Source organism: Pelodiscus sinensis, chromosome 26 (genome assembly GCF_049634645.1).
Source record: "Pelodiscus sinensis isolate JC-2024 chromosome 26, ASM4963464v1, whole genome shotgun sequence".
NCBI classification, from domain to species: domain Eukaryota; kingdom Metazoa; phylum Chordata; order Testudines; family Trionychidae; genus Pelodiscus; species Pelodiscus sinensis.
The window spans coordinates 1,095,883-1,116,641 of record NC_134736.1 but is presented as its reverse complement, the minus strand read 5'-3'; the positions used below and the strand labels follow the sequence as shown (position 1 = coordinate 1,116,641).

The window sequence follows — 20,759 nt, the reverse complement described above, 5'->3', positions numbered from 1 at the left end:
TGACCGTGGCACGTTGGCCTGGGCCCTCGCCGGCAAGGGACACTTGCATGCCGACGGAAGCAGGGAAAGAAGGAAGGTCGGATTGAAATGGATACAGTGAGATGAGCGGCAGTCAACGATGTCTTAACGAAGACTCTGGATGTGCTTATTTCCAAGAGATGGCAGACACTGAGGCTACGTCTAGACTGGCAGGATTTTCCGCAAATGCTTTTAACAGAAAAGTTTTCCGTTAAAAGCATTTGCGGAAAAGAGCGTCTAGATTGGCATGGACGCTTTTCCGCAAAAGGACTTTTGCCCGAACGGGAGCAGCGTAGTATTTCCGCAAGAAGCACTGATTTCAGACAGTAGGAAGTGTAGACAACTGGCAAGTTTTTCCGCAAAAGCAGCTGCTTTTGGAGAAAAACTTGCCAGTCTAGACACAGCCTGACAGCACAATAGGTGTGCTCAGGTATCCCTCTCAAGTGGCCTAGTCTTGGCAGACATTTGGAGCTTGATGGATGGATTCTAGTGGAAGAGTTGCCAGGAGGCAGGGCATATGAGTAGAAAGGGAAGATAAGGAGAAATGTTGTGTCTGTAGCATCTACCTTTCCCTCTTGCCAATTAAAACAGTACTAGATGGCTTCTGAGATTAAGCAATGTAGGTAGATAGATGCTACGCGTATTGATAATCACTTAACTAGCCTCTGTATTACACTACTATTTTGAAGACCTGTGTGCCCTAGACCTACACCACCTTCCGTTGGGAGTTCAATTTATTTGTAAGTGTTGCCAGCAACATAAGTATTTGTGGGTCAGTAGCTTTCTAACCTCGTGCCTCATGTCCCCTCTTCTTTCAGAACTATCCTGTTATAAAGAGTCTCAATTTGTGCCTTTTTCTGCCCCTCAGTTGCAAAAAGACCTAACGAGTTCACGCTGGCCCGGATAGACATTCATTATACAACAGGATCTGAGGAAGAAGGTTACTTACTTAGTGGATAAGAAGCTCCTCCTGATATAGGAGGCATCATGCAAGGCAGCATATGAGAACAGATACAGGAAGTAGTTGAGAGATGTTCAAAGACCCTGGGCCATCAACTTTCAGTGGAGCTCTGGAAAATTACAGGAACAGCCCAGTCTGGTACTTGTTCCCAAGTGCCTCTCAAAATCACCACATAAGAAAGGTCTTATTTTGATCAAAGCGCTCTCTTCCGAAAGAGATGAATGCATTTCTGCCACCCAAGGACTTCTGCATCACAGTGCTCTGCACACTTAATTGGCCCAGCCTCCCAAATAAAATAATTCATTTTAAATTCTATTTATGGTAGGGTCTTGTAAAAAATACTTTCTTCTGGCATTGTGGAAAGTTCATACTAAACATATACACTAAGCAGCATATTTGTAGCACATTGGTGCCAGGACATTAGAGACAGAACATAAGAATGGCCATACTGGGTCAGACCAAAGGTCCATCTAGCCCAGTAGCCTGTCTGCTGACAGTGGCCAACATCAGATGCCCCAGATGGGATGGACCAAAGACAACTGTGCCGGCAACACAATGATCAAGCAATTTCTCTCCTGCCATCCTTCTCCAGCCTCTGACAAACAGAGGCCAGGGACACCAGAAGGTGGGTGAAGTTATATCTTTTATTGGATTCTTATCTCTCTCATTAATGGCAGCTGGTCCAATAAAAGATGCTGTCACTCTCACTCACCTGTTGTCTTCATTATGTCCTATGGCATTCATTATTTTCTTACCATAATGAACTTGTGCAGTTTTTTCAATTAAAAAGACACAAGAAGGACATGCTTTAATACTAAAAATGGTTTATTTATATACAATGACTTGAAAAGCTCATTTTAAATAAATTACATTACAAAAGAGTATCTGTCAGCAGAGATGGGACACAGCCCCTTACTTACTATAGTTTCTGTCTCTGTTGAAACATAAGTTTTGCAGCAAAAAATGAAAATCTGAAACTTGTCTCTAACTTAGCAGTTTGACTCATAAAAATGCACATCAATTCTAGATACTGCCCTTGCACTTTGATCCCACAAGTTGTTGCATGTGAGCAGAGCTCTGCACCCATCCAGACCCCTAATGAAGTTAATGGGTCTCTTCACTATTGAAAGGTCTGCCCAAGCATAACAGCTGATAGAATCAGGGCCTTGAAATTGACAAGTAGAATTAGGTAATTATGTTTGCAGAAGAGAAGTAGAGAAACTACAAAACACAGAATGAGGGTAATATTGCTCTAAAAACTGCTACTAAAAATAGGTAGATGAATACAAAAGTTGTGTTATTATGTTAACCTTCAGGATGTGGGTCTCACAGCACAGCAGCATCTGATAGTTGAATTTAATCTGCAGTCAGTTCATTTGAAGAGCCAAAACAGTAACATGACAAATTCCATGAGAGAGCCTTACATTAGACCCTCTGTAGGTTTTGGGACTTGGAGGACCCAAACAGATTTGGAGTCAAATGAAATGTGGAGAGTTTGGATAATCTGGATTTATCTATATTAGTATCTTGTATCTCAACAAGTGAGACTGGATACAGTACAATATCTTCCTTTTCCAACTCACTGCTCCGATCCTCCTTTCATTGAAGTTGATGGGAGCTTTGCCATTTATTTCAATGAGAACAGGACTGGAACCTTTTAGCCCCATTATTTGGAATGTTCCTTCTTGTAATCCTGCTTTACTTGTATACTGATCCCCATACCAAAGTGAGAGCTGTTCAGTATGGACAGGGGGGTGTCTGCACCTGAAAAGGCGCAGATCTGAGAGGACAGATGTAGGTACAGCAGGAAGACAATTAATTTCTGCATTGGTTATTGCTTTCACATGCATGCCCATGCCACAACATAACATCATTGTGCTGTATACAAACATTCTTATATTGCAACAAAACCATATTGGTCATGAATTTAGGATTGTGTGTTAAAATTTCTCTTTTATATAAACAGCCTTTCCTTGTCATGACATAGGGGCATTTATTCCACTGTATCAAAAACCCAGACCAACTCTACGTTAAGGATAGGAAGGTTTGTAGTATCATAGAGAGTTTCTCTAGACTTACATTGTGCTAACTATACTGTCAGAGCTTCTGACTCTGCCCACAAAGCAAATTTATTTATGACCCTCCATAATAGGAAAAGAAAACAAACTAACAGAGATAACACAGCAAGTACTTCACAGGCAGGGCCATAAAAGCAAAAATACTTTCTGAACAAACAAGCTTGTTTTTTGATTTCATGCCACTTAAATACAGAAGCACTCTGAGATCTTGATTACTTGTTTTAAACTGAGGTTTGCAGCAGGACTGAATCTGATGTGCTCACCACATATTTAGCACTAAGATATGCTAGTGCTAACCGGGAGCAGTAACTAGCATTGAGACAAATTTCCTTTTGCATCAATTTGCATATCTAAGAGAGCTGCTTGCATTCCTGAGAGGTATCTGGACCTCCCAGAATCTTGATACCATGGAACCACTGAACTTTGATAAGAAATAAAACTTTACTGTGATTAGGGCAACTGGTTAGTGTTTACTTAGGAGAATCTCTAGGTTGGAACAGAATTGGCTGCTGCATGCCATAGTTGAGGGGCATCTGCAAATGGTACATAGCTGCTGGCAAGCAGCACAAGGTGCTGGAGGGTAGAACTGAGGTGAATCAGGAGTGAGTGGGGGGAACCAGGTCTGGACCAGCAAAAGAAAGTGGGGATTTTGGTGCATCAGTAAAATAGAAATGGGCAGAGACCACCACAGAACTTGCTCACGTTGCAGCTGGCAACAGGCAGGGTTCCCAGCCTGTTACTTTCACACACTGAGTCACCTAAAATGCCAAACAAAAGTCAAGCTGAAAAATGCACCTACTTCTAAATATCATTCTGGCAAAAGAAATGGCACATGGTCAAACCTGTAACACTTTCCACTTTGAGTAACAAGGGGCTCAAAATCCTGTTTTTGCAATAAGCTCTCCCTTTGATCAAATTATCTCATCAGTCTTCATTTTAGAAACATTTAAAGAGCTTTGAAAGAGGAAACAAAGTACAAACCCAATTTGAGGATTAAAGCAAGAACTAATAAGCAGCCAGCAATTACAGACTGTTTGCAATGGGAATGAGTTAACCATTGTAGACAGACACCTGTCAGGGATGATCTAGGCGGTGCTTGGTCCTGCCGTGAGGGCAGGGGACTGGACTCGATGACCTTTCAAGGTCCCTTCCAGTTCTAGTGTTCTAGGATTCTACGATTGTCCTATTTTCATTCAGAGTGACTTATTCTTTTTCCCATTTTCTTTCCCACAAATATTGGGAGAGTTTTTTGTGGGGAAGGAGAGGAAAACGGTAAAAAAAGTTAAAAAAATTTAAAGGCATTTTTTCCAAAATTCTTCCACATGCCAAGATGAGAATTTTGAAACATCTGTTCAGATACCTTTGAATTTCTTATAGTTCTCTTGAAGTTGTCAGTGAAGACCAAAGACAACTTCACTGTTGATAGAACAAGTTTCCCCTGCGTTGCTTCAATGGAAGGAAATGAGAGCTCACGCTTTATTTTAATCCCACCATTTTGCTGTGACAAAAATGAATGGGGATACCACAGTTGTGGTATCAGACACCTGTGATTCAGCTTGTTTTCAAATCAGAAGGCTTAACCACCTGCTTCTGACACTTTTGCAGGGGAGAAGCTACAGGAAGGAAAATAAGACGACATATTACTACACCATTCTTGGGACTTAAGAAATGAAGACAACTGATGATATCAAAAGGTAGGAAAGTAAAATGATATATAAATGCATCAGCAGAGCCTGTTATTAGCCTCAGAAATCTTCTTCCTGTAATGGCCTTCAAAAGGAGGAATGCAAAGTGAATCTAAAAGTGGAGATGAAAATGGCACTCTTATTTATCCACAAAGCTGCTACATAATGGGTAGCAACTGTTCAAGCATCCCTACCAATTAACATCAGCCCCAACCAGAGAAACCTCCCATAAGCTGAGAAGAAAGTTCTGTCTCCATGTCCCATTCAGTCCTTGTTCTGCCTACTGAGGCTGCCAAGGAGAAAGCCAGTCGGTACTAACTGTGACTATGGTAGTCGCAGTTTTTTAATATGAGTACCATGACCTGTCCACTAGGAACTGTCCTGAGACCTGCCCATTCATTTCACACAGGTCGTGGCCCCACCATGTAAAAATCCCTCTTCAAAATAGGGTTGCCAGGTGTCCAGTTTTGAACCGGATAGTCCAGTATTTGAGCTTTCTGTTCGGAAAACAAATTGAGAAAATAGAAATGTCAGGTATTTTCTCAATCAGATGTAATGTAGAGTGTGATATAATGTCAAGGGTGTCCAGTATTTTTGTTGAAACCATCTGGCAGCCCTACTTCAAAACCTTCAGCAGGCCAGAAAGCTGTTGGAAAGCGTATGTACCCTTTAGTGAGAGAACCTTAGTCTTCTAATGGGACAGATGCCTTCTCTTCTGTACTCTTCAGCGTCTCCTTTTCTGTTCTAGAAACGAAACCAAAAGCAGCCGTCAGGCCCCCTGCCCAGCAGCCCCCGGGTCTGAGTCACAAGGAGGAAATAAGCAGGGATCCTAGAAATCAGTTTGCCACAGAAAAACCTGAAATTTGGGGTTGTTTTGCTTTTGCTTTTTTTTAAACAGAGAATCTTTAGGGTTTTTACATTTTGGGGGAGAAACAATTAACTGAATGTTAGTGAAAGTAGCAGTGTCATTTATACAATAAGCGACAGCAAGAGCCCCACTGCCCAGGCTGTTTTACCTGAAGCACAGAAAAATACGGATTTGTAGGGGGAGGTTTTATGTGGAGGAAGTGGCAAGGGGTATCATGAGAACTTTGCTTCCTGGCAATAAGCCTGTTAAGTGGGAGGTGTACATAAGGTTTGTGGGCACTGGGGGGAAGGGAGGATCTAATATTCGGATTTGAATTGGCTGTGACCTGTTCCCCAGAGATATCCCTGCACTGCAGCCCCCTTCACCCAGTCACACAGCGATAAACACCGGCCTGCCTTTGGCAGGAAAAGCAAACACCGGTCACAGCATTATGTGACCCATCCGAAGATCTGGAGGGATGTAGGTGAATAGTGGGGATCAAGTCAATCATCTCTGGAGACCCAGAACAGCACTGATCTACTGTTCCCAACACATTTCCCCAGCTGCACCACCTGCCTAGGCGGCCAGGGTGTGCCCAGTGTACAGTAACTCTAACTAGGAGACATGGAAAGTTCATTAAATTAGTTGGTTACATGTGTTTAGGCTGCAGTGTAGCTCTAGGTTCCTGCAAATTAGCGTCACTCAATCACAGCTGGTTAGACACGGTCCCAATCACTGCCCCATTTTCACTGTCTGAACTTTTGGGCACTGGCTTGTTGTGATCAAGTCTTCTTGTCCCACTGCCTGTAACACTTGTGCATTCAGGCTTCAGTGTGGTCCCCTGCAAACTGCTCACGAAACCCCAACACGCCACCCACCTGGAATCCCTTTAACTACCCCGTGTCTGGCCAATCAAAGACAAGCCAATGCTAACAGCACTGCATGGAGAAAACTTTTGTATTGCCATCTGCAAAAATAATCCGTGGATATCTGCACCCACATCTGCAGATGCAGATGCCCACTGATATAAAGTGGATAGCCACAGATTTTCAAGGCTCTACAAAGGCTGTGGCCAGCAGCTCCTTCTTCTAGTGTTCTGCTACCAGCCCTTCCCTCCAGCCGGTAGCTGCTCTGTTGCAAGTGGCTGTAAATCTTTCCTGCTCCCTTCTAGAGAAGAAGCTAGTTACATTCATTCAGAGCTGTAGTTACACTTGGCCCAAAAGTAACGACTAGATGATGCACCTCTTGGTTTAACAAACAGCAGCTAGTGTTTTTCCCAGTCACACAGAATGTATCCGCTGCATCAGCCACTGCACCCTGGTGCTGCGCTTGTCCTTAGAACAGGCACAGCAAGCTTCCCCCACACAGAGACCTCCCCATAGCTGGTTTCTACCCTGACTTCATGGACCCCCTGGGGTAAGAAGAGAGGCTGGTTCACTCTGTGAGCTCCTTGGTGTGTCTGCCCTGCAAGAAGCCAATTATTGCCAGGTGCTGGTGGGTTTTACACACTTGGCAGCTGCTTGCTAGGCACTAGCCAGACTCCCTGGAGAAGATACCCTCCGGTTTCCCAGAAGCCCCGTGCTTACAGTTCTGTTTCCACCGTCTCAGTGCTCTTCTCCTGCCGTCTGTTCCGATAGTGCCGACAGACCGCTACCACAGTCACCACAATGATCATCAGCGCACAGGCAGAGCCGATGGCCAGAAGGAGGATGTGGATTTCTGAGAAGTGCACTGCACCGAAGAGAAATGGGGCAAAGAGAAATGGGGGCTTTGTTGGGAGGAGATCTAGCAACGTCAGTCCTTCCTCACCCACATTCCTTATTGCAGTCATTCACTTGCCTCCTACAGCCCCTTTGCCATGCCTTTCCCCCAGACGTGGCAGGGGATCGTCCGCTGGTGCCACTTCCCTGGGCCAGTGAACTTCGCATCGATCACGACAGTGCCCCAGCCACCTACCTTGCTGCACAACCCGGAGCTGGATTTCGCCGATTGTGCCATCAACATCTGGTGGGTTCTTCACCTGGCAAGTGAAGGTCCCGTTGTCGCTGGGATTCAGGTTCCAGACGATGATGGAGACGTCGTTCCGGCCAATGTTCCCATCCCACGTAACTCGTTCTTTAAATCGCCCGTTGGTGGGGGGGTAGGGCTCCTCGTAGTAGTAGAACACCTAGGTGGTCAGAGAGGAAGCTTCGTCACCCCTGCCCAGTGTGTGACGGCCCCCGCCCCTGCAGGGCAGGCACCTGTCTGTCTGGAACCGGGGCACAATGCTCAAAGCACTGAGAAAGCAGGCAGCACCGAGATCAGTGTCTCCACTTCAGGCTGGGGGCCAGAGGCGAGAGAGGCAGCCTGGATGGAAAGCAGCCGTGCAAAGGAGCCACAGCCAAGCACAGTGGGATAGGACGAAGAGGACTCATCCCCGTGGTTGTCTCCCTCCCAGTGGCAGCAGGGGCCCTGCTGTCGGGCTTCTGGCCTCATTGTCTCACCTCTGAGAGCAGCTGTAACTTCACGTCCACCAGGGGCCTGTGGGGAGCCAGCAGGGTCCCCGGTAGCCCGGACTGGAGACGAGGCCTGGCTAGAGCAGACAAGACTTGTGCTGCATCAGCCTCTGGCAGCAGAGCTCAGAGACCACCTGGAGCACCCAACGTTCAGACTGGCCCCCTCCTTACGCCAGCGCTGCAGCTGTGCTCCCTGCTTGGAGCCATGCGACAGGATAAGCATGGCCCCTGCCGGCGTGCTGTCCCTCCCAGTGGGAGGGAGTCACAAGCCGGAGCTGTGGCTTCAGCAGGGACGAGGAACCAAATTCAGCCTTGACACAAGCAGGTGCAGCTGCCCTTGACCCCGGCATTTAACCACACAAGCTGGAGTGCACTAGAAACACTTTCCCTCACCAGGTTGAGTGGCCAGCAAAGATACGACCTGAAACCAGAACTCATTGCAGAGAGGAGCAGTCAACCGAATCCTTCAAGTCAGAGCCAACTGCCCGCCATACCGCAGCCATTGTGTGGTCCCCACCCACACTCACACCTCCCCTTCCAGCAGGCTCGATGCTTGCATAGCAGCACTGTGCATCGCTCCATTGGAGCAGGAAGGGCCCACTTACAGACTCAGCAGAGTTCAGTCCCTGGGGCCGGAAGTTCCAGGTCACCGTCAGTCGCTGGCCCACAGGGCTGGAGCTGGAAAAGGTGCATTTTAAGCGTACGTTGGTCCCATTCACCGCCTCCACTTCCCTGGATGTGTGCACTTCCACAGCAGCCACAGGCCAGAGTGCTGGAGGGGAAATGGGATGGAAATAAAACCAATGCGCTGTCTAGGAGAAAGCACAGCCTCAAAGCATTGGTGGGCCCTGGCCGAGTCTGCATGCACTAGCTGCGGTGGACCAGTGGCGATCTTTAGAAAGCATGCCTGTGAAGCGCGCACTGCCCTAGTGGGTGGAAGAGCCCCTAGACACAAGCCACCATTGCCATGCTTTTGAATAAACACCAATTTCTCTGTGTGTGGCAGGAGAGCTTTAGCAAAGTTCATCAGTTAAAACCCAAAATCAGAAGCCCTGTTCACTCAATGTGGGCTGGCAGCTGCCCTATCCGCTCCTGATGATTGGTTACACCGAGAGGCACAAGGGGCAGATTTAATTGTTGATGCTGATTTTGCATGTCTAGAACCGGAAGGAGCCCAAAGTGCTTCACAGATTGAATCAGCTGGTGCACAAACACTGCACAAGGAGAGCTTGTGGGTGGAGTTGTTTCACTCTGTCCTGGAGCAGGGCGTGGGCATGGTTCTCCGTGGGCAGGGTGACCATTTTTCCCCATGCTGAATACGGGACACCTGGTAAAATGACTCATATTCAAGAGAGCTCAATAGCGATCAGAGAGAACTATGCAGTACCAATGCTGACAGATATTAAAAAGGAATAATGTGTAGTTGGATTCCTTTCATTTACCTTCTTATCTATAAGGCTTGAGCGTTAATACCACTACGCTACCACACACATGCAACACACACTCTTGTATACCTCTCTCACATAGAAGGGGGAGAATTGACTGATCAGACCCCCCCTGCCCAGTGCTGTCCACTCTCCACGCCTCACTGGGCCCCCAAGATGAACCCCATTTTTCCTGGTACCTGGTGCTGTGTCTTCCTGAGGCAATAGATAGGCAGGGACACAGAGGATCACTGAGGAGATATCAGAGGGTATGTCTACACTACCCTCCTAATTCGAACTAGGAAGTACAGCTAGTTCGGATTAGGAAGCCTAATCCGAACTAGCTACTCCGTGCTGCGTGTAGCCACGCAGCACGGGTTTCGAACTGCCGGCATTTAAAAATGGCGCCGGCCGGCTTCATGCAAATGAAGCCCGGGAAATTCAAATCCCGGGCTTCATTTGCAAGTGCGGTATGCCTACATTACCCTCCTAGTTCGAATTAGGGGGGTAGTGTAGACATACCCTGAGTGATTAGCAATTGTCTTTGAAAAGTCATGAAAGACAAGAGAGATTCCAGAAGACTGGAAAAGGGCCAAACTAGTCCCCACCTATAAAAAGGGAAATAAAGACAGCCCAGGAAACACAGACCAGTCAGCTTAACTTCTGTGCCAGGAAAAATAATGGGGAGTAAATAATGAAGCAATCAATTTGCAAACCTCTAAAACAGTGGTCCCCAACTTTTTTGGGTGGCGGACGCCACGCAGGACTGCCAGGTGCCTGGGGCGGGGCTGCGCATGCATTGGTTCCCAGGGGGCAGCGCTAGGTGGGTGCACATAAATGCCCCGACGGGCTCCATGGCGCCAGCAGGCACCACGTTGGGGACCACTGCTCTAGAAGATACTAAAGTGAGAAGTAACAGCCAGCGTGGAGTTGTCAAGAACAAATCAAGTCAAACCAAACAGACAAGTTTCTTTGACAGGTTAACAAGCCTTGTGGATGGAGGGGAGGCAATGTGATACAGCGATTCTGTCTTACATGACCTTCTCATTAACAACCTAGGAATATCCTAGATGGGGCTACTACAAGGTGGGTGCATAACTGGCTGGATAACCGTTCTCAGTGAGTAGTTATCCATGCTTCACAGTCACGCTGGAAGGGCAGAACAAGTCGGGTTCTGCAGGGATCGGTTCTGGGACCGGTTCTGTTCAGTATCTTCATCAATGATTTAGATAATGGCATAGAGGGTACACTTATAAAGTTTGCAAACGATACCAAGCTGGGAGGGAGGAGTTGCAAGTGCTTTGGAGGATTAAAATTCAAAACACTCTGGACAAACTGGAGAAATGGACAACTGAGGGAAATAGGATGAAATTCAATAAGGACAAATGCAAAATTCTTCACTCAGAAACAAACAATTATCTTCACACACACAAAATAGGAAGTGACTGTCTAGCAGGATTTCTGCAGAAAACGATCGAGTGGACCACAAACTAAATATGACTCAACAGTGTGACTGACATTACTGCAAACAAAGAAAACATCCTTCTAGAATGTATGAACAGGAGCGTTGTGAGTAAGACATGAGAAGTCATTCGTCCTGTGTACTCTCCACTGATTAGGCCTCAGATAGAGTATTGTGTCCAGTATTGGGCATCACACTTCAGGAAAGAGGTGGAGAAATTCCAGAGAAGAGCAACACAAATTATTAAAGACCTAACAAACCTGACCTATGAGGGAAGACTGAAAGAAAAGGAAAAACTTTAAAAACAACAAATAGTCCAGCAGCACCTTAGAGACAACAAAACATGTAGATGGTGTCATGAGCTTTCGTGGGCACAGCCCACTTCTTCAGATGAAACACAAAGACCTGGGTTTGTTTAGTCTGGAAAAGAGAAGACTGAGATGGGACATGACAGCAGTTTTGAAGTATCTAAAAGGGAGAAGGAGAAAAATGATTCTCCTGACTTCTGATGACAGGACAAGAAGCAAAGGGAGGTTGAGGTTGGACATTAGGAAAAACTTCCTGTCAGGGGGGTGAAACACTGGAATAAATTGCCTGGGGAGGTTGTGGAATCTCCGTCACTGGAGATTTTTAAGGGCAGGTGAGGCAGACACCTGTCAGGGATGCTCTAGATGGTGTCTGGTCCTGCCATGAGGGCAGGGAGCTGGACTCGATGACTCTCGAGCTCCTTCCAGTCCTAGGATTCTGTGCTTTCTCCTCCTCCCCAGTTTCTGCCGGGGTTCACACCAGAATGTGGCACGCAGCAGCCTTTGGGCGCTGTGCAGGAGGGAAGGGAGGGGTGCCGCTTCCTGCGGAGTGGGGGTAAGAGTGGGGAAGAGATGGCCTGGCCCATGTTTTTCCAGAAAGTTCTCTCTTCCCTCCCAACCCCGTCTCCCCGCTCTTCTATAGCTACAGGCATCTTGTCCCTTCCTGCCCATACAGTGTCAAATAGGGATGTAAAACCCTCGTTAACTGGTTAAAAGGAGGGCTGGAGTGGCCTCCCTGCCCACCGCTGGGCTGCAGTGGCTCCCCCACCACAGACAGGAGTTGCTCCAGCCCAGCCTGGATCTGCCGCAGACACCTGTAGCATGGGGTTGTGCCCCTGACTAGCTTGGCTAAGACTCATCAATAGACTTATCTTCCATGAACTTAGCTAATTATTTTTTGAACCCAGTTATAGTTTTGGCCGTCACAACATCCCACAGCAAGGAGTTCCACAGTTTGACTTTACAATGTGTGAAGTAGCACTTTCTTATGTTTGTTTTCAACCTGCTGCTTGTTAGTTTCATTGCAGGACTCCTAGTTCTTGTGCAATGCGAAGGGGTAAAGAACACTTTCCTGTTCACTTTCTCCAGGCCGTTCATGCCCAAACCATGTCTACATGGAGGTTAGGTCTGTGCAGCACAGTGCTAAGGTATGAGAATTTTTCCACCACCTGGAGCATTGCAGCTATGCCAACCTAACTTTTAACCTAGACCATGCCTAAGTGGCATTGCTCCTAATTTACACCAGTGTGAGATCAGAATCTAATCAAGTCAGTTGCTAGAAGCAAACAAAAAGGGTGACGCTCTGTCAATAGGGGTGTTAAGGGAGATTTTATTGGCCCCAGGCTAACCCAATTGAGCTAACTCAATTGCAAAAGCACAAAGTGCCTTGTTTGGCCCATGGAGAGAGGGCTTTAGTGACTAGTCATTTAGACCCTTCTGCACCTTGCAGAACCTCGCCCAGACGATCCTTTCATAGACCCCCTTCCCTAAATGCTCTAACAGGGTGATCCCAATGGAAACTCTGAGCTCAGGCTGACACACATCCCCACCCCAAGCCCCAGACCGTACTGTCCCATCACTCCTGGGCACAGGGCACATACAGTGGCTGGGGAAGTGTGAGAGAACTGTAGGGCCATTGTTACTCCCTTCTTAATTCAATCGGTGCCAACACCGTGGTGTGCTCTGCACAGGGCACAAAGGAAGCCAGCCCTTGCCCTAGGAAAGCAGAGAGGGCAGCCCCTGAGCAGGCAGGAACCAGTGCTGCCAGCTTGTAACGTGGTATCACAAGGCTCAATAGAACCGTCTTTTCTGGGACAGGCCCAACTGCTGGAATCGGATTGTGACCTGAAAATCGCGTCTTTCATTGACAATGGAAACATTTTCAGCCCAGGTGGTTTCAGAGAGAAGCTTGACAAACTCAACCCCTTCTGCCCCAGCAGCAGGCAGATAACAGCGCCCCAAAGGGCGGCTCTTTTCACCTCACGGCGCATAAGACAATCTCATGTTTCCCTGAGGCCTCACCCATGCGTGGTTGGCAATGCTGTGACACATGGGGGATCCAGGGGCGTGTGGAGGGCTGATTATAGCCTCCCTTGTTGTGGGCACCTTGAAAGAAGAGGGTTGGTTGGAGTGAGGGCAGGACAGTGGCTTGTGAGGTGGGATGGAGAGACTCTTCCCCTGACCCTCCAAAGTGTGCAGCATGGGAAAGTGACGCCCAGAGCGGGGTCATAGCTCGAGGGGGGAGGTGTTACTCACCCTCACTGCCCATGTGGTACAATGCAGTGAGTTTCACAGCAACTGCCTTTGCCTTGAACACAACCTGCTGTTGACTCACAACAGGGATGCCTCCCACTTTTAGGCCTAATTCACCTCTTCCCAGACTATTGTCCAGCTAGCTTTTTCCTGTAGAAAAGCACAACCATTCAGCTGGGGGTGTAGAACATGGCTTTTGAGCCTTGTATGTGTTATTTCCCATTGCTGCCAAATACAGCAATAAATACTGCAAATACTCATAAAGAGTATCTGGTAGGGCTCCGAAATAGTCAGAATGCAATGAACACCCTGGAATCGGTGCGCTTTGCATATTACTCATTCGATTTCATAAAAACCCATGACGTTTCACAGCTATGTTTATCTAGAAACTCATTCAAAAGAGGGAACACCTCAAATCTTTTTCCATGTTTTTACATTTGAAAATTTCTTTTTGGCAAAGATCAGCTTTCACGTCAAAGTGAAAACCACCCTTTGGAAAACAAACAAGCAAACAAACAAACAAACCCTTAGCACTAACTTGGCCTGGAAGAGTAAATTTTTTTCACAACAGATCACAGTGTGTGCGCCTGAATCAGTGCTGGAAGTGAGGTGACAGAAACAAGGTAAAACCACACTGGGTCTTTGGACCCAGTTCTGATCCCTTACGCAACTGTGAACCCGGTAAAATTCCACTGACATTTGGGTGTTTCTCCAGAATTACTTTGCTGCAAATGACTCTGAACCCGGCCTGTCTCTTTAATAACCTCTTTTTAAAGAAAGTGGTGAAAACAGGGCAGTTCAAAGACTAAAGTCCTCCCTCCCAGCTGGCGCAGGGACTGAGAGGTGGGAGCGAGGAAATAGCATGTAACCCGATCTCAGAATGCTCACACACTCAGCTGGAACACACCTAAACCTGTTTGTCCAAGACTTGTGTCCGGATGCACAGTCTCCGCAAACAGCCCACCAGAAAGCTGCTTGAAGAAATGGCAGAGTTCTGCAGGCACCGACCTTAGGGGAAAGGGGACTTGAAGAGCAGGAGGGTAAAGCCAAGGAGGCAGGGGCGACTGGTGCCTGCGGAGGGTGCAGGGAGGGCCACCCGAGGTGCAGGGGGGGCATGTGGGAGCACCCTATTTAGCAATTAAAATGCTGGCGGGGCCACAGGGGTGCACCTTAGGAGTGCTGCCACGAGTCACCTGTGCAAGGAGGTGCCTGGCGCCCGAGGGAAAGCGCCCGAAGAGACCCTTACCTAGCAGCTGCACTCCAAGGAAGAGCACAGCCCCCATCCAGCGGGGCCCATGCACCGGGGAAGGCAAGTCCATGCTCCAGAGTCCGAGCAGGGGGATAAGAGAAGTGAGCTCCCAGGAGCCCTGCTGCCCCACACGCCAGCAAGGCCTCCTGGCTCTCCCCTCCTGCCAGGCTGTCCACACCCAATGCTGCTGCTCCTCCTGCTGCCGGAGTGGCTCCCAGTGAGCGCTCACACATGGGACTAAAGGTGGAGCCTGCACAGCTCACTGCCCAAACCAGGTGGATTTTCCTTTCCTGTTGGTAGGGCAACATCACTCCGCCCCGCATCCCGCCCCTCCTGCTGGGAACCAGCCCCTGTGTTCCTAGGCAGATTTGCTCCTCCAAGAAAGCCGGCCCCGGGTATTTTCCAACCGCACAGAGTAGCACAGTGTGTCCGTGGGCAAGCCGATGCTCAGGGGACTGTCTCTATGGCAGCAGCGAGACACTGCCCAGTAAGACCTGCCGCGGAGCAAAGGGAACAGAGGTGAACGTGTCCCCGTTACGAAACAGGCCCGGGTGGAGCCATCCCGCGAGGGGCCGTGAAGCAGAGTTCATCCACCGTCCCTGGCCAGCGCCTGCCAGATGTGCTCACTCCCCAAAAGGCCGTTGCTGGAGGCAAGAGCCAGGAGCCGGGGGTGGTTGATAGCGAGAACTAGAGCTGGAGCTCTCAGAGTCTCCCATGCTAGGGACATCTCCCCCCACACACACACCAGCCCCCAGCATCCTTGTTAGAAACGACTGATCTTTTTATGGAACAAAACATCTGGAAACAAAGGGAGAATCCCAGCAGCAGGGGCCCAGCCAGCTCTTGGAAGAATAGCAGCATAGCTGGTCTGAAGGGCCTCGGCCCTTTGCCTCCCTAAAAGCACTGGACGTCTCCCGTTCAGAGAATGGCCGGTCCTGCCCAGCCTCTCTGATTGCTCGTCACCAGACTTCCCCTCGCTGCTGTTCTGAGAACATTCTCTCCCTTTCCATTCACGGCTACCAGCCCCCTTGCTTGCTGGTTTCTTGTTTGCATGGTGGGATGTTTGTTTCCTGCCTCCATCCTTGCTCGCAAACACCCTGAGAAACTGCTGAAGTGGTTTGTGGCTGCCTAGAGGCCTCATGCACGCACACAACAGCTGTGAGTCAAGCCCCGAGACTGCGTACATGGGACGGGCATGTTTTGTGCAGGAGGGAGCTGGAAGGCAAAGGGTACATGAAAAGGGCTTGACTCCTGTTTGCCGTCGGAAGAGGAGGGGAGCCCAAATGAAGTGCAGAGCATGGGAGACGTTTCTGCAAGGCCTTGTAGAAGGCGGAATGGAAACAGCGCAGGAAAGACAACAGCCAGCCGAGGGGAAACCCTTTCCTAACTCCAGCGGAGAGCATCTCTACTGCTTTGCAGGGTTTCCCAACTGACGGGTCGGGACCCAAATACGGGTCGCCATTACATTTCAAAAGGGTCGCCAAGTGTCTCCCCAGGTGGCCCGCCCCCCCAGCTCCCTCCAGTTTTGAATTGCCCTGGGTCACCAAGTCTTCCTGAATTGTCAGAATCTGGACAAGGTTGGGAACCGCTGGCTTAGAGCAAGGGCCCTCCTGGGCTCTCTTCGCTGCACCGCAGCTGAGGGTCAGACACTGGGGAAACCCCTCCTGTGCTGTCTGCTCTAAAGGGGGGAGCATGTTGACCGGCGGCTGGACGCCGTGGGAGTTGATTGCTATTTGCAATCTCACAGATCCCTGTATTGGTGCCAAGGGCTGGCCGTGTTCCACTCACCACTGCGTCAGGGCGGGCGGGTTGTGCCCCCGCCTGCTGTGTGAGGTGCAGTCTGAAGGAGCCCTGTTGTCTGAGGCACGGAGCTGGCCCTCCTCAGCCGCCCCCGCGCAGGGCCTCAGAGCGCGCCCAGGGTTTGTGCCAAAGGAGGGAATTGGAGAGGAGTGGCCTGCCCTCCCTCGCATGAGGAAGTTTGTGCCAGGCACAGGAAGGGGCCCAGCTTTACCCATCTGTGTGCGAGTTCATTCTCGCAGCCCAAGCCATTGGTTCACAGCCTGGGCATCAGCAGGGGAAACTGGACACACCTGGGGCCTGGAGTGAACGGTCGACTGGGCGAGCTGAGTACGTGCAGTGACACCTCCTGGGTGCCGCGGGGCCCGTTGCTGTCATCCACGGTAGCGCTGCAGAACCCTCAGCGCCTGAGCGCCCAAGAACTCTGCGGGTTGGGCTAGAATTGCTGTTCAGAGGAATGTGGCCTGGATTCAGGCCTGAACTTGCAGCGGTTTGGCAACAGGCTTCTGTTTTTAACCCTTCCCACATCCCCTGGCAGGCGGAGGCCAGCGCGCTCCCATTCCACAGATGCTCTTGCTTCCCATGTTGCAGGGCGCTGACCCCCAGGGACTGCCAGGCACTGGTTTCCGGGCAGATGTCCGGGCTCATGTGGGCAGGGCATGCACAGAAGCACAGTGGGGACAGCATGGCTATGTCTACACTGCAACGCTATTACAGGATATCGGAGCATCCCAACAGACCTATCCCACTCTTCACAGCAAACCCATTACTTCAGGCTTGCTATTCCGACATCCCTGCAAACCTCATTCCACAAGGAGTAAGGGATGTTTCGGAATAGTGTGGAGACAGCACCAAACGACGAAACAAGCTATTTCAAAATAAGATCGAAAAACGATACACAATTTGCATAGCTCAGAGTCCATCTCTGATTTCAAACTATGGTGCAGTGTGGATGTCGCCCAGGAGATAATCTGTGACAAGGCCTCTTAGAGTGCGTCTACACGGCACCCTACCTCGACATTTTGACAAAGCGCTATTCCGAAACATCCCTTAACCCGCATGCAAAGAGGTTTACCGGGACGTCAGACTAGGAAGCCCATTGTATTTCGATATAACGGGCTTGCTGTGAAGACGTGGGCTAGGTCTGTCAGTATCCCATCATAGCATTGCAATGCAGACGTAGCCATGCTGTTCCCATTGTGCTTCTGTCCATCCCTGCCCACTAGTACATAGCACCAGGACACGCCCTTAGGGTCTCGCTGTAGGAACGACTGCTACAGGCTGGCACACCAGTGGAAGTGGCAGAAGAAGAGTGAGGCTCTACCAGGGCTCACTCACATCTCCTCTTGGCCGAGCGAGGAGCAGCAGCTGCCTCCCCCTGCTGACAATCCCTCCGCCACTGCAAAAAAACTTAAAACCCAGCAAATGGCCGGGTGGCACCTTTGAGACTAACAAAACGTGTCGATGGCATCAGGAGCTGTCGTGGGCACAGATGAGTGGAGCAAGGGGCCAGAGGTACAAATAAACACCAGAAAGAGAGAGAAGGGGGGGCTTCTCAATCGGAGTGGATCGCCTGAGGGGTTAGTGTACAGGCTTTAAGCTGGGTGCGGCTGGATGCCTGTGATGTGCAGGGAGGTCAGACTCCGTGATTTGGGGGCCCCTTCTGGCCTTAGGCTGCATGACTCTTGCAGGTCTGTTATCGACCGCAGCCAGCCTGCACAGTGCCCAGCAGGGCTGCCGGTTCCACGCCCAACGCCCTCACCTGTCTGTACTCACAATCAAGGCAGTTCAATAGCGTCAGTATCACAGACAGCCACCCTGCATCCATGGAGGTGGCTGGGCCTGGCTGGAAGCCTATGGGAAGAGTCAGTTACTAATCTTCAGCGTCCCCTGTCTAACCCTGCAGTGGCTCGGCCGCACCCCGGGCATTGATGGTTAAAGAGACCCTCGAGCGCGCTTTTGAAAGACGAGTAAAGGAGGAAAGTGCCCCTAGCTACAAAGAGGCTCTCACTGTGCGCCAGGCGAGCCCAGTACAGTCGGAGTTACTGAAACCTTTGATAGTCAATTTCTGGAAAACAAAGGAAAGAAAAGCCTGGACTGGATTCCCACAGCCAGCTGGGGCTGGAGCCTCGGCATGTCTGCTGGCTGGAGCCAGGTACAGGAATAGACTTTGAGAGGAGATTGTGAACTGTCCTGTGCCCGGGATATTCCTGGTTTGGCTTCAGTAGCCACTAGAGGTCTTTCCCCTACACTGCCGTCTCCTTGCACCTTCCTAGCACCCCATGCAGCTGGTTGAAGCCCTGTATCATGTAACTGTTCAGAACAGGTCCAGGTGACACATACATACACCCACACCTTGCCCTCAGTCACACCCCAAAGGTGCGGCTGCATCAGTATTGGCAAGGAGGGGAAATGTCAGGGTGACAAAGCCAGTGTAGAAAGGCTGGGAATCACCTAACTTTAGAGCAACCTTGCTACAGCGTCACAGCTGTGAAACATTTTGACCTACCCGCCTCCCCCCCACACCAGAATCACGGTTCAGTCAAGGAAAGAATTCTGCAGGCAACCTAGGTACTGGGGATTTGCTGCAGTGGTGTAGCTGCAGCATTGCGGCTGTGCTGTATTAATGTCGCACACTCTAGGAGGAGGAGAAATCTGCTGCTGGGTGATCATAGAATCATAGAATACTAGGACTGGAAGGGACCTTGAGAGGTCATTGAGTCCAGTCCCCTGCCCTCATGGCTGGACCCAGTACGGTCTAGACCATCCCTGATAGGTGTCTATCTAATCTGCTCTTCAATATCTCCAGAGATGGAGATTCCACAACCTCCCTAGGCAACTTATTCCGGTGTTTAACCACCCTGACAGGTAGGAACGTTTTCCTAATGTCCAACTTTTTCCTAATGTCCAATGGCTTCCATTGCTGCAGTTTAAGCCCATTGCTTCTTGTTCTATCCTCAGAGGCCAGGAAGAACAAGTTTTCTCCCTCCTCCTTGTGACACCCTTTTAGATACCTGAAAACCGCTCTCATGTCCCCCCTCAATCTTCTCTTTTATAAACTAAACAAGCTCAGTACATAGCTCATGTTCTCTAGACCTTTAATCATTCTTGTTGCTCTTCTCTGGATCTTCTTCAATTTCTTCACATCTTTCTTGAAATGTGCCACCCAGAACAGGAGACAATACTCCAACTGAGGCCTAACTAGCGCAGAGTAGAGCGGAAGAATGACTTCTCGTGTCTTGCTCACAACATACCTGTTAATGCATCCCAGAATCATGTTGGCTTTTTTTGCAACAGCGTCACACTGCTGACTCGTATTTAGCTTATGGTTCGCTATAACCCCTAGATCCCTTTCTGCCGTACTCCTTCCTAGACAATCACTTCCCATTCTGTGTGTGTGAAACTGATTGTTCCTTCCTAAGTGGAGCACTTTGCATTTGTCCTTATTAAACTTCATCCTGTTTACCTCCGACCATTTCTCCAATTTGTCCAGATCATTTTGAATTATGACCCATCCTCCAGAGCAGTTGCAACCCCTCCAAGCTTGGTATCACCTGCAAACTTAATAAGAGTACTTTCTATGCCGATATCAACATTGTTGATGAAGATATTGAACAGAGCCGGTCCCAAAACAGACCCCAGTGGAACCCCACTTGTTATGTCTTTCCAGCAGGATTGTGAACCATTAATAACTAATCTCTGAGTACGGTTATCCAGCCAGTTATGCACCCACCTTATAGTAGCCCCATCTAAGTTGTATGTGCCTAGTTTATTGATAAGAATATCATGCAAGACCGTATCAAACGCCTTACTAAAGTCTAGATATACCACATCTACCGCTTCTCCCTTATCCAAAAGACTCGTCGTCCTATCAAAGAAAGCTATTAGATTGGTTTGACATGATTTGTTCTTTACAAATCCATGCTGGCTGTTCCCTATCACCTTGCCACCTTCCAAGTGTTTGCAGATGATTTCCTTAATTACTTGCTCTATTATCTTCCCTGGCACAGAAGTTAAATGGACTGATCTGTAGTTTCCTGGGTTGTTTTTATTTCCCTTTTTATAGATGGGCACTATATTGGCCCTTTTCCAATCTTCTGGAATCTCTCCTGTCTCCCATGATTTTCCAGAGATGACAGCTAGAGGCTCAGATACCTCCTCTATCAGCTCCTTGAGTATTCTGGG

At 49.1% G+C, this 20,759-nt stretch overlaps 1 protein-coding gene across 1 annotated transcript; it reads right to left on the bottom strand.

Annotated features, from left to right (window-relative positions):
* Nucleotides 1-1,783: 1,783 nt before the first annotated feature.
* On the bottom strand, nucleotides 1,784-15,003 carry MPZL2 (myelin protein zero like 2). The gene is made up of 6 exons (XM_075909709.1): nucleotides 14,775-15,003; nucleotides 8,690-8,856; nucleotides 7,546-7,756; nucleotides 7,176-7,320; nucleotides 5,409-5,486; nucleotides 1,784-3,815 (listed from the first exon to the last, which is right to left on the bottom strand). The coding sequence occupies exons 1-5, from the start codon at nucleotides 14,845-14,847 to the stop codon at nucleotides 5,426-5,428; spliced, it is 657 nt and encodes a 218-aa protein (XP_075765824.1). The 5' UTR covers nucleotides 14,848-15,003; the 3' UTR covers nucleotides 1,784-3,815; nucleotides 5,409-5,425.
* Nucleotides 15,004-20,759: the final 5,756 nt, after the last annotated feature.

Excerpts from the sequence above, each read along its gene's own strand:
- MPZL2 (XM_075909709.1), bottom strand. The coding sequence starts at position 14,847 with ATGGACTTGCCTTCCCCGGTGCATGGGCCCCGCTGGATGGGGGCTGTG. Across the intron at positions 8,857-14,774 it reads CCTTGGAGTGCAGCTGCTAG|CACTCTGGCCTGTGGCTGCT; the intron begins GTAAGGGTCTCT and ends TTTCCCCTCCAG. Across the intron at positions 7,321-7,545 it reads GCTCCGGGTTGTGCAGCAAG|TGCACTTCTCAGAAATCCAC; the intron begins GTAGGTGGCTGG and ends TCTTCGGTGCAG.